Raw genomic sequence first — 12,496 nt, forward strand, 5'->3', positions numbered from 1 at the left:
TTTGCTGAGCTCAGCACAAGAGTGGGTGATCAAGCAGGACAGGACACCCTGCCCCTGCCAAAGCCTCCACTAATTTCTCTCAACCTCCTTACAGTGAGTTTCTTTGGACTTTTCTTTGGTTTTCCTACGACAGATGGACAGAAGGAAATGGAGTCACAAGGAAACACCTCGATATGGAAAGGAAACACTTCATGTCCTCGTCATCCCGCTCGTACTCAGCCCTTCACTTTTAAGCTGTTCAGTGTGCCTGTTAGCAGACAGGCTGATTTTTAGCAGTTCAGACCTTACCTGGAGATGTGGCTGATGAAGGGTTTCAGCTCTCTGGGCTCGTAGGCGCGGGCGAAGGCCCAGCACACGTAACAGGCGGCGTCCCTGACGTTGGAGCCCACGCTGCAGGCCCCCCTCTTCTCATCGTAGGTCAGAGCCTTCAGCATGACAGGAACGACTGCCAGGGTGAAAAAGGGGACAAAAGCAATGGTCAGGAGTAGCAGGGAACAAGAAAAAAAAAAATAAAAAGGTCTAAAAGCATCCAGTGACCGCTGGAGGAAAGACACAGGGTGGAGTTGTGTGTCCTGAAAGAAAAAAGCACGTGGCTCTCAACACAGACTCACTTTAAAGTTGATTAGAAAGAAGAGTTGGGTTTTTTATTACACTCTTTTGCTTCTTTATCAGCAGCAGGTTTTTTATTTCCTTCACATGTAGCTCAATGAGGATTAAGGTAAGTGGGTACATGAGAAGTAACACTGATACAATTTATTACTCGGTGAGACACGTTCAAAGTGATTTTAAATTGCAGAATTTTAAGGTGTCCACTTTTAAAGGAACTGGACTTCAAATGTTGCAGCAACATCCATCACTACAGAAATAATATTTCTTAAGAAATACAGTGTTGAAAATACCATAAAAGAATCAGTATCCATCTATTTGCAGACAACATTAAGCACAGTAGAAGTCCTAATATGTTAAATTCTTATTAATTAACATAGTTTGTCAATCATTAATATATCAATCCTGAAAGGGACTTAAGTACAGTTTTTTCAGTATCTTAGAGCCAAGTGACACATTTGACATCATTCTAGCATTAAGGAAGCTGTGATGTTTTATTCCCCACAGAGCTGCTATTTGGAGTATTTTAGGCTTGAACCTGTCTGTGCTGCTGAACTGCACCCATCAGAAAGAGAGAATATTGATAAAGCTGCAAAATAACCTAGAAAAGCAGACAGGTGGGATTTGCTGTCATTGCTCAGACATCTGAAACTACACACCTCGTCACCAGCACAGAATGATTTAATGCAAAACCAGAAGCCTTTGATGAGGGAGAACAGCAGATCCCACCACCCCACCACACCCCCAAAAAAGTCTTCTCCCATCATTCAGGTTAAATCAATACCCCCACCATATCAACTTCTGTTACACAGCGAGGAAATAAGAAACAGATATTCACACCCTGAACAGCCACATGACACACACAGATCCAGAGTTTCCAAAAACTGAAAGAAGAATTCTTTTACAGAGTTCTAGTAACAGACTGCCACAGTTCAAGAAACACTACATGAATGCAGGGTTCCCCAGAGGACCTTCATTTGGTATCTGCACATCCAGATACCAACTCTGAATATACCTCTCTCTAGATGACACAACTTCAATAAATTTATAATGTCTGCAAAAACAACAGCCTCTAGAAAAAAAAGAAACAACTTCTCTCCCTGTTTTCCTCCTTGTATCAGATTTATCAAATGCACCTTTCTTCCTTAGAAAATACTTGTCACAAGGTGATCCCATTAATAAGAAATGGGATCACTGAGCTGTATTTCATTAGCAATCTGTGTCTGGATATCCCTGAGTGGATGCAATCACAAAATAATTAAAACTTCAATGTGCAGTTCATCACTGTATGCTGCTGCTTTTACCAGAAAGATACAGGCCACAGCTGGAAAAGGGAAGTGTTAAAAGGCTGTTTAACTTCATTTTAAGCTGCTGAAGGAAATAAAGCAGTAATTAGAGGCATGGACAAGATATGGCTATTAGAAGCACAAGCACTACACAGGAAAAAGGGCAATTCCTATTCAGGATCAATGATAACAGCAAAGACAGATGGATTTTTGGACACTTCCCAGTTCCGAAAGAAACTGCAATGGAAATCTTTAAAAATGCTGCCTAGCTTGTTTTGGATAACTGCTGCATCAACTGCTGAGAAAAATGGAATTTGCTGGTTCTACAGGACACTCAGGCAGGCGCCAAAGGCAATTTTGCAAAGCTGCTGCACATTTCCTTCAGTGCAGGGCGAGCACTCCAGCTCCTTCCAACAGCTGTGGGCACATTCCCACTGCTGTGCAGGGAAGGAAGGAGCAAGGAGGACCCACGAGCAGCTCCTCACATTTGTAATGTCTGCATGACAGAAAAAAAAGTAGTGTGATTTTTCAACTCAGGGCATTAATGTCCCAGATTGCAGGGACAGCAGCAAACGGCACCCGATTTACCAGGGTCAGGGATGCTCCAGGGGCTGTTACTTGGAGCAGCTCGAGCTCTCCCACCTCTCTGGTGTCCTGCTCCTACATCTGGGACTCAGAGCATCGCTCTGGAAAAGTCACTGCAAAGTCTGGAGAGCAAAGAGGGACAGTGAAAAGGAAGGAAGTAACAGTGGGGACTGGGAAGGTGGGAGAAATAGGGGAAACAAGGTGAAGTGTGTAGAAGTAAGGGCTGAGTGAATATAAATACAACAACAAGGGAAATAGTGATCTAGGGGTCATCTGGTAAAGTTTTGTGCTATCACTGGTTGAATGTTTACTGGTGAACTGTGGACTATAAGAAATGCTATGTAAAAACTGCTCCTGACAAATGTTTGTGGGTTTGAAAAAGTGGGTTCAGCACTACACTTCCTGCTGGTATTCAAGAGTCATAAAACTCCAAACTCCAGGTTTCACTTTATTCCTTACCCTAGAGTTCCTCAAACACCATGTCAAATTCAGACCTAAAATCAATTTACCCCCAAAAAATCAAAATAAAACCCCCCAAAACTCTAGAAAAAACAAATCTTCCAGAAGAGACTTATTTCAGTTTGGTAGGGTAGGGACATAATTCTTTGGTTTTGAAATTAGGAACATGCCTTTTGTATTGAAAAGTAGGAGGCTGGGAGATACAACAAGGAAAAAACCACACACTGTTACTTAATTTTGTAAGCTTAACTTCACAAGTTTAACTTTACAAGTTACCAGTTCTTTCACTGACCCACAGTTTTTTTAAAATTTTGCCATCAAAACCAGAGGATAAATAGTGTCCACTCTCCAGCTAATCAGTCAAAGAAAATCCACCTGTTTAGGCCTGTGAATGCTCAAGAAAACACAGTCACCTTTACCTGTAGCCTGGAGGTATCAATAAGCACCTGCTTCACCCCACCCTGCCTTGCCCAACAGCGTCACTGCAGTTGCAGCACAGCTTTGCTCAAGCCTTGGGAAAATAAAGAAACAACTTCTGGCTTCAAAGCATTGCAAACAACAGGGTTTTCTTCCCTCCTCCCCCCCATATTGGAGACAGGTTGCACAGATATTTTGATTTTTAAGATTTTACACAGCTGGATGCTCAGCACCTTTCAGTGAGAGACCTGGTAAAGGAATTGTGGCAGATGCTGGATACTGAAAGGTCACATGAATGAAAAAAGCCTCATACTATTCCTTTAAACACAGACTTTAAACCAACCTCCACTTTAACCCAGCCATCTGGAGGCCTATGTCACTTGAACTCCACATTGTAATTCTTTTTTTTTAAATTTATTGCTATGTTTCTCATTTAAAACATACAAATACAGCAGTCAAACAAACAAACAACAAAAACCTGTTCCTCAGCCCTAGGCCTTGTCTCCACAGAAAAATTACAAAATGTCAAGTCAACCCTATTTAATTTAAAACAGATTTTCACTGGATCTGGAGTTAAATGAGAAGTGTCTAAATTTAGTGTAAAACTAAAATATGTAGCTTAAAACAGAGCAAGCCAATGTTATCTCTTAGACAAGTATTACGTTTTTATAGGGACTGTTTATGCAGAAAAGCTGTCTCAATTTGTAAAAGATATATTGCAAAATCTCCTATTTTAGAATTACATGAGAAAAAAGTAATACAGAAAGTGGATGTCTACTGTTGCTGAAGGATGTATTGTGCACAATGTCTCTACAATTAATGAATTACAAAGCTTTAACACAGTTATATATTCAATACAAAGAACAGTAATTTTATTCTTTGAATTTTTCTTCAACTAAACTCATTGCAGAAGTGCCCTTTGTGTGCCTCAGGCTTAAAAAAAAAAAAGTGCAGCCAGCCACATTTAGAGTTTATCAGCTTCTCGTGTGTAAAACAGCACACCCATTGCTGTTGCTCAGATGCTAAAAACAGAACTCTGGCTCCTCCCTGTAAAGAATGTCAAGTTTGGGACCTCTCACTCCTACATGGCACCCTGACCTCTGTTGGAAAGAGAGGCAGGTCCTAATTGGAACTTTGTTGGGGCTCTTGTACTAATATTTACTGTACCAACATAGTTCAGGTTAGGCCCATTATCAGAAATAAGTATTTGTTTAACATTCTGCCAAACGTTAATCCTGATTAAGAATTAACTGATCCCTGATTTGTTCTTGTTTTCAATACAAGGTGTTGACTCCAGAATTTGCTCTTAAAGGGCTGCTTCATCCAGAGGATAAATCTTCCAATGAGGACCAGACAGTGAGTGTGTTGCTTTGGCTGTTGAAAAGTTCTCGGTGTTCCTGTGAGATGCTCCGACATCACATCCCGAAGGGCAAGTGCCTGAAAACCACCCACGGATGACCTCTCCTCTCCCATTCCTGCCCCCAGGGCTGACCTCGTTAGGAGTTTGCCAGGGAAGAAGGAGGGAAGATACCAGAGCTCCTGCAGGCTCAGACTGAAGAACTGAAGTCTCTCAACTGCCACAACCTTCTCCCCATCCCCGATGCTGAGCCCACACGAGATCCACACACAAACCCAACTGCATTCTCTGCCCCGTGACTACCAAGGGCTGTGTCTGTCTGGCTGCAATCTCAGTTCAGTCTCTCGCTACGTAATGAATTAAGAGAGCCTTTAATTATATGCTCACGTGGTATTTTTTCCATGGAGCTATCTCAGCCAGCCCACAGGACAGACCTGCTCCGGCGATGAATCACGGCGGGGCAGCAGCAGGAGGTTGTTGTCTGCCCTGCTGCTGAGGGAGGAAAACATGGAATGCAAAGGCTGGCTGTCAGGCAGGGAGAAGGGGGTGTTGGTTAGGTTGGATGTTGCCCCAAAGACTCGCTGTTTGATACCAGGCACGTTGCTTAGACACAGTATTTAAAGGACTGGACGGCGGCTCTGGTTTCGCACCTGCTGCAAAGAGCTACAGGCAGGGCTGCACAAGGGCCACCACGCTGACAGCACTGGGAGCTTTGGAGTGTGGAGAGGGGCCAGGCAGGAAGCAGATGGATCTGGATTTTGGCCAGTCCATCCCATGTAACACAGCCATAAAACCTCAAAGCCCCCCTCCCTGGCTGTGCCCAGGCCAGCAGCCGACACAGGACAGTATTGAAACACACAGTGAAAGATGTTTTGGGGACTCATCTACCCCCAAGGCCCGACAAGAGACCTGCAGAGAACCTCACAGCTGACAGAGCTCTGCCTCTGACTGAACCAGCAGCAAACTGCAGTTTAAGGACATGAAGGAACAGGCTTGCAGAGAAATCCTACGGAGCAAATGAATTACCTACTCTGAAGGAGTATAAAAATTCTGTAAACTCATAACGCTGCATGTCAGAAAAGAAAGATCACCCAAGAAAGCCCAGCCTTAAGGCTAAGAAGATTGTGCAATACTGAGATAAACCCCACGGTGAAAAAGCCAGAAGCAATTCATTGTCATTTATTCCCTGCTCAGTGTTTACCCCATCTCCCAGTGGCGCTGGGGGAGGGACCTTCCCCGCTGTGGTGTTTCTTCTTGCTCATACCTGCTGGCTAGTGAAAAGAAAAAAAAAAAAAAAGAAAAATAAATCTGCTCTATTTATAATGCTTCCTTGCTAATTTGAAAACTATTACGGTGACATAGGCATTATTATAACTTTTTAAAAGACTCTTTTCGAGACCGTGCATCATTTTTGAAGTTCACCTGCGTGTTAGAGAGAAGGAATTCTACCGTAACCAGCCTTTCAGGTTTGGGTGTTCTCGATTTTCTAAGAGTCCACCTAAGACAGGTAGATCTTTTTTTTTTTTTTCCCTTCACTTCTTCCTGTATCTATGATGAAAAGCACCTGGAGTTTTGCCAAAAGCCTCACAATTCACCACCACTGCAGAACACACCAACAGGCTGCAGGAGCCTGACTTCCTGACGTGCAGTCCCTCTCCCCCAAACCTTGCCAGCTGCAAAGCCATAACAAACAACTTGCTCTGGAATAAGAAAACACGGGAGGCAATCCTTAAAAACACAGTATGTAAACAAGTTTAAGAAGCCACATAGTAGATTTCTGTAAGGCTGTTTAAATCTAAGTTAAACCTCCTCCTAGAAGGCATCTGAAAGCAGTATTGGCTTTACTTCTGTTAGGGGTTGTTTTTTTTCTTTTAATAAATGGAGCAGCGAGCTTGGACTAGCAAAAATGCCCCTTTTTTCACTGCTTCTTACACGTTTTTGCTGCTCCTTTGATTCTGAAGGACAGCAGAAATAAAGGCTGGTTTTGCACAAATAGATTTTTCACTCACCATATCTATATTTTCCATCTATTCTGAGATTTAAAAAATCAAATTCCAGATTTGGATCGACTGCACTGACCCACCAGTATCAGATTCCTGAATTACCCATTATCTGTGGATCCCATCAGCCTTATTTCCTTCTGTTCAAACACTGCTTTCAGTGTTGCCACAGTTTAAAAAGGAGCAAGGGACTGTTGGACTGTTCCAGTCTATCCCCTGTGAATGGGTAAGGGTATTTAAGAAAGCAGAAAGATCAAAAGTAACATCTTCCTGGCTGGAATCCTCCCAAAATAAGCACTAATTCACTGCAAGTGTAACCACAAGGTTCTCCCAATCTTTTTTCCTTGGCTCTCTTTTCTTCAGTGATGCACATGTTTTCAACCTTAACTTTACACATATGTGATTTTATAGCAAAAACAGGATCACACAATGCACAATGAGCATAGAAACCAGAATTTATCTTGATGAAACTCTAAGAGTTCTACCATGGATTGAATTTGAGAGGGTCCAGCAGAGAAGGCCCAAGCCCCTGTGGCCATGGAGCAGTCACAGTTGTGACTATTTGGTGCTCAGCAAGTCCTTCAGTGACACCAGAACATTCTTCATCTCACCACCAACACGTTCAGAAGGCCCAGGAAGGTTGAAGTTCCTCTACATGACACACCTTATTAGCTAGAAAGTTTATACTGTGCTGTCATCAAGAGAAATTTTAATAACGTCCTTTCAGAAGCAAACCAGAAATTCAAGTAAACTAGGATTCTCTTGTTTGTTTAGTATTTATCCCCACCCAATTAAATAAAAAACCCCTAGAAATAATAGTCTGAAGCCTACAAAACCACAAGTACAGCACAAAACAAAAGCTGTGAAATCATACTGAAACCACACCGAAATGTAAGTTTTTGGTTCTAACATACACTGTACGGTAAGAAATGTTTCATTCTGGAGTGCTGCAATTCCAGAAACTCACACAAATATCTAAAATCATATTATCTGATTATTTGACTTATGGTTATTTTTGCTAAAAAAGCCCCATTTGTCCTACATGCAAATTTAGCTGCACAATCCCTTCTAGAAACAACTGAAATTTTTCAGCTAAATGTTGACATGTTAACTTTGAATTCAAAACCATAACAGACAGCTCAAGAACTGCAGCATCAGAATGCTTTTAATGGAATAAAATAAAAAATTGTATTTTATTTGCTGGTTTATATTCCCCACTATAAAAATCTATTTAAATAGTAGACAACATATAGTAGTTATATAAATATTTATAAAATTTGACATGTTTCAGGAAATAACTGAAAGCTAAAAACATGTTGAGTCCAGGAGTATTTGTTCTATGCCTCCCTGTTCTCTGGTGTGAGCAGCATCACAGCAGCACCAGGTATATTCCTCAAAGAAAAATGTGTTTACGTATCTTAGAACTGCACATGGCACAAATTGGGTCCTACTGCTGGATTTTATCAGAAAAGTTCCAGCATGGTGAGAGAACTGGCTCAGAATCTCTGGTCTAAGTCTCGAAACTAAAGCAGAAAAGGAAATAAACATTCTACATGAAAAACATTTTAAAAATAATATTTTAAAATACATTTGGAAAGGGAATTGTAACCAGGAGGTCAGGCAGAAGCTGAAGGTGCATTTTACATCCCTGTGAGAATGACTGGCAGGGAAAAGAGTGATCATTAAAAACCCTCCCTTATAAACAGTTTTGCCTACAGTCCCAATTCCTGCTGTTTCCCACTTCCCCCAAGATGTTTCACTGCCCAAGGGCGAGGATGGGAACCCAAAGGAAGATCATCCTAGTTCCAGGCTAAACACTAACAGCACAGGCCACAATAAATATCTAAAAATGGGATCTGCAGTTGCTATTAACTGCTGAGCTTTTATTCTTTTCCCATACAAGTAATTTGCTCCAGTAATCATGAACAAGTAGCTCCCAAACACCAGCAATCTGCCCAGACGTATCTCCGGAGTCAGAGGCTGGATCGTCATGAAAAACAAAGGCACATTTCAAAGGTGTTATTCAAAAAGCATTAAGACTAATAACTATTCATATGGGATAGAAAAAAATAATTATGAGAACACTGAAGCAGAATCGGGTAATGTTTCGGGGCATGGCGTGAGTTGCAATGATTATTCACATCCATTTGCCCCCTTCTGGGAATGCTGTGGAATAACCCAGCCCAAACATGCTGAGAGAGAGCCAAATCCTTCGATAACTTAGGCTCCAGTGATCCAAGAAAGAAAAAAAGGTCCTGAATGTTTGGCCAAAGCCACACACCCAGACACAGGACTCGGGTGACACAGGCAGAAGTGAACACAGCTCCAAGGTGGTTCCTGCAGGTGGGAAGCTGAGCTTCTCCAGCTCCATGTCTATCAGTATCCCCATTTTCCTATGATTATTCTGCTCTCCTGGCATAACTAACAAGCTCACAAATTGGTAAGGCATCTCTAGAAAGACCTGGAAAAGCTGTTGGTGGCTGACAAAAACCCCTGAGAGTGGTGCCAGGGCTGCGATCGACAGAGGTGGAGCCCAACCAGCAGCACAACGTGGGGCCCAGGGCCAGTCCCGGCTTCAGAGCAGGAGGGTGGGAACTCTGATTAACATGGAGTTGGTAAATGACTGGAGAAACACTTGGCACATGCTCAGACATCCAGGGAATGGAATTTTGCAGTGCAGGAGGAAAACAGAACCGAGGCAAGCAGTGTATCCACGACATGTTCAGTTTATCCCATTTGGATGCAGGGTTTCTATGTGTGATATTTTCTGCTTAGTGCTAAAGCTGAGCCAAAAAGTTCATACAAAAGTACAAAAAAGGAAGTGTGTAACATTTCTAGAATGGCAGGTTTATGCTACAGAAATTAAATTCCACTACAGCTAAACAGCCCTTGTTTGCTACTGAATTTTAAATAGAACCTAGAACAAAGAAGTGTATTCTACACCAAAAAAACCAAAGCTTCGGCCCTCCAAAGATATAAAAATAATCACATTTTAGGAAAAAGGCAACTTGTGAGAAAAATATCAATAAATCCATTAAGAAGTTAAATATCCTGTGTCAATCCTGGTGCTCTTAATTAGTCTGACATGCTCAGGTAAATGAAAAAGGTTTTACCAACAGGAGACTGGGGTCACTTGATTAGACACTTGGGATGTAAGTAGAGTGAGTTAACACAACTGTTGAAACAACACCACTGCAGTCATCATTTAGTATTTCTAGAAGTTTGCACAAAGAACTCTTGTGGTCCTGTTGACCAGTGAATCTCCTCCCCCAGATTTGGATTTTTAACACCATCCAAATCCCAAGCAAGGAAGCAGTTACATGAGCTGTTCTTGACCTTCTAATTCTACTTTGCTCCCAGTTGATTTCAGCTGACCTGACTGATACCACCAACTTCCAGGAAGCAGCTGGATTTAAAACACAATTTTCCTTTGATCAGTGCAGCAACAGGACATCCCATCTCCCCTCCCCATACCAGATCAGGGAAGGGGGACAGGGGAGAAAGGGGGAAAAATAAAATCAGAGTTTCAGTTCTGACAGCTCAGTCACCTACACTGAAGGAGTCCATCCTCTAGATGCCACAAATTGCAATTTTCTTTCAAAATAAAAAAATCTGATCTGACTTTTTCGAAACCTGCCTGCAAAAAAAAAGACACCCAGTGATACCTTCCTTCAGCTACAGACAACACACAAAGTGATCCACATTTGCAGGAGGAGAATGAGGATGTTGTGTAGATCCATGTGGCACCCAAATTACTGTCACCACTGAGCAGGGACTGCTGAGAAAGCAAAGGGTTTGTCTCCTTGGGGCTTCCAGACACTGCAAGACCTTTCTCTGCAGGCACAGTTTTCTAAGAAACAAATTTTCTTCAAAATATTTTCCAACTAAATGGAAGAATGATGGACCATAAACACTCCTGTTATTCCATCTAAAGCCAAAGGATTTACAAACCACTAGTGAGTAATGTGACAATAATATTACACCTTTTTACACTGCTATGCTGCATCACAGGACCATAAAAATAATTTAAAAATAAATTAAAAACCCACACAAGAGCCACTCTTTTACCTTAAAATTAGTGCTTGCTTGTAATTTGATTTTTTTTCCAGAAAGTTACACCAGTACAGCAAGGAGAAGGATGGTGACCTGTGTACCCACATAGGGAAGTAGATGTCTGTAAATAATTCCACCAAGCCAAAGGCAACACCTTTAAAATTATTTTTAAGACACTGCTTTAGAAACTGATTTTGAAACAACTTTTACCCACTGCCTAAACTGGTTTTGTAGTGACAATTTCCTTATTAATTTTCATTTAAAAGACCACGCTTCTGCCACGTATAAAATTCATCATACTTCCCTATTTTAAAGTTTCAATAATCTGCAACTGTCTTATCTGTAGAGCAGTGGGTGAAACGAGAGGGTTCCTGTGTTCATCCAGCTGAACTTCAGTTTTGAACAGAAGTTTTAACATCTCAGTGATATCAGAATTAGTAGTCCCTTTGTTTACACATTAACAGGAACGTTTTTTAGACAGAGCCACAACTATCAAAAGATTTTCCTCTTTTACCAACCTGCACAGGAGAGGGTATGGTCTCCCTGAACAACTCAGCCCTGTCACCAGGAGTCTGGCAATCACACTAATAAATTTGTCATTTACAAACCCTAAAACCCAGCTAAAAGCCAGGCTCGGCACTAATCAGTGGGTGATCAGTTGACTTTCTCCCTTCACCGCTGGATTTCACAGCTCCTGAGCAAACACACAGCCACGACAGTCAATCCCTCCTGCGGTGACTCCTTTCCCTCTCCAGGACCTGCACATTTGGCTGTCGATTATAGACAAGCTTTGGCAGGTTCCTGTGGCAAGCGAGCTTGGAGTCAGTTCAGTCCCGCCTTCGGAAAGGAGACTCGTGAAGGACAAAAAGATTTAAATAAAAATGAAGAGGGGGGAGGAAAAAAAAAAAAAAACCCAGCAAGAATATTAAAGCTGCAAAAGCATTCGATAAAAAATTGTCAGTCTCTATCGAAGTAAAACCCTATTTGTGAGCTTTGCTACCCGCTGTGTAGAGTCAGTCCTGCTGCCCACGAGTCACTTGTGCAGAAGTTAAAATATCCTCAGTGTTAACTAAGACATTTCTGACCCCACAACCGCCTCCCAGAGGAAGAGCCAGCTGAGAGGCAAAGGTGGTTGTTGGAGGGCACGGGAGCTCTGTTCGATCCCGGGGTGCTGAGGTAATGCTGGAGGAGAGCGGTGGACGCAAACAAATGAATCGTAGCTGCAGGCTGGAGTAATATCAGGTGCATCTCTACACCCCGAGGGCTCAACTCCTACACGCTCAGGTCCCTCCCCTGGAACAGCCTCCTGCAGTTTCACTCAGGGCTCGGGCAGAGAACAGGTACTGCTCTCCCAGCAGTGACAGCTCCAGCTCACCCGCGCTCCCCACGGCCCTCGGACACCCCCGTGCCTGGTAAGTCCATTCCTTTAGAACATTTCTTGAAATGAAGTGTTTTGTGTCCACATCTGAGGAGGAAATGCTTGGTGCTCGGTGCCCAGCTGGCCCAGCAGCCGGGGTTACTCCAGCAGGTGCACTCACGGCACCACTCTCAGCTTTCAGCAGAAAGTTTCAACAGGAGATGGGAATGTTTTAGTCTTAGAGAAAATCTAACTCTTGCAAGTTTTTACAGTGATTCACTCTTGTTGGTGCAAAGGGTTTTTTAAGCACCTTTTTTTTTTTTTCCTACAGGGAGTTAATGTATTATATTGAAGTATGAGAAAAAGCTGTATAGCT

General features: G+C 42.3%; 1 protein-coding gene across 2 annotated transcripts in view; it reads right to left on the reverse strand.

Moving 5' to 3' along the window:
* The window catches only part of TBCD (tubulin folding cofactor D), a 116,217-nt gene that overhangs the window by 66,858 nt on the left and 36,863 nt on the right, over positions 1-12,496 (reverse strand). For both annotated transcript variants that reach the window (XM_029960016.1, XM_029960015.1), the window contains exon 14: positions 289-445. In XM_029960016.1, coding sequence (XP_029815876.1) covers positions 289-445 — 157 coding nt within the window. The remainder of the gene's footprint in view (positions 1-288; positions 446-12,496) is intronic.

This window comes from Manacus vitellinus, unplaced genomic scaffold (genome assembly GCF_001715985.3).
Source record: "Manacus vitellinus isolate BGI_N305 unplaced genomic scaffold, ASM171598v3 scaffold_24_pilon, whole genome shotgun sequence".
Lineage (NCBI taxonomy): Eukaryota > Metazoa > Chordata > Aves > Passeriformes > Pipridae > Manacus > Manacus vitellinus.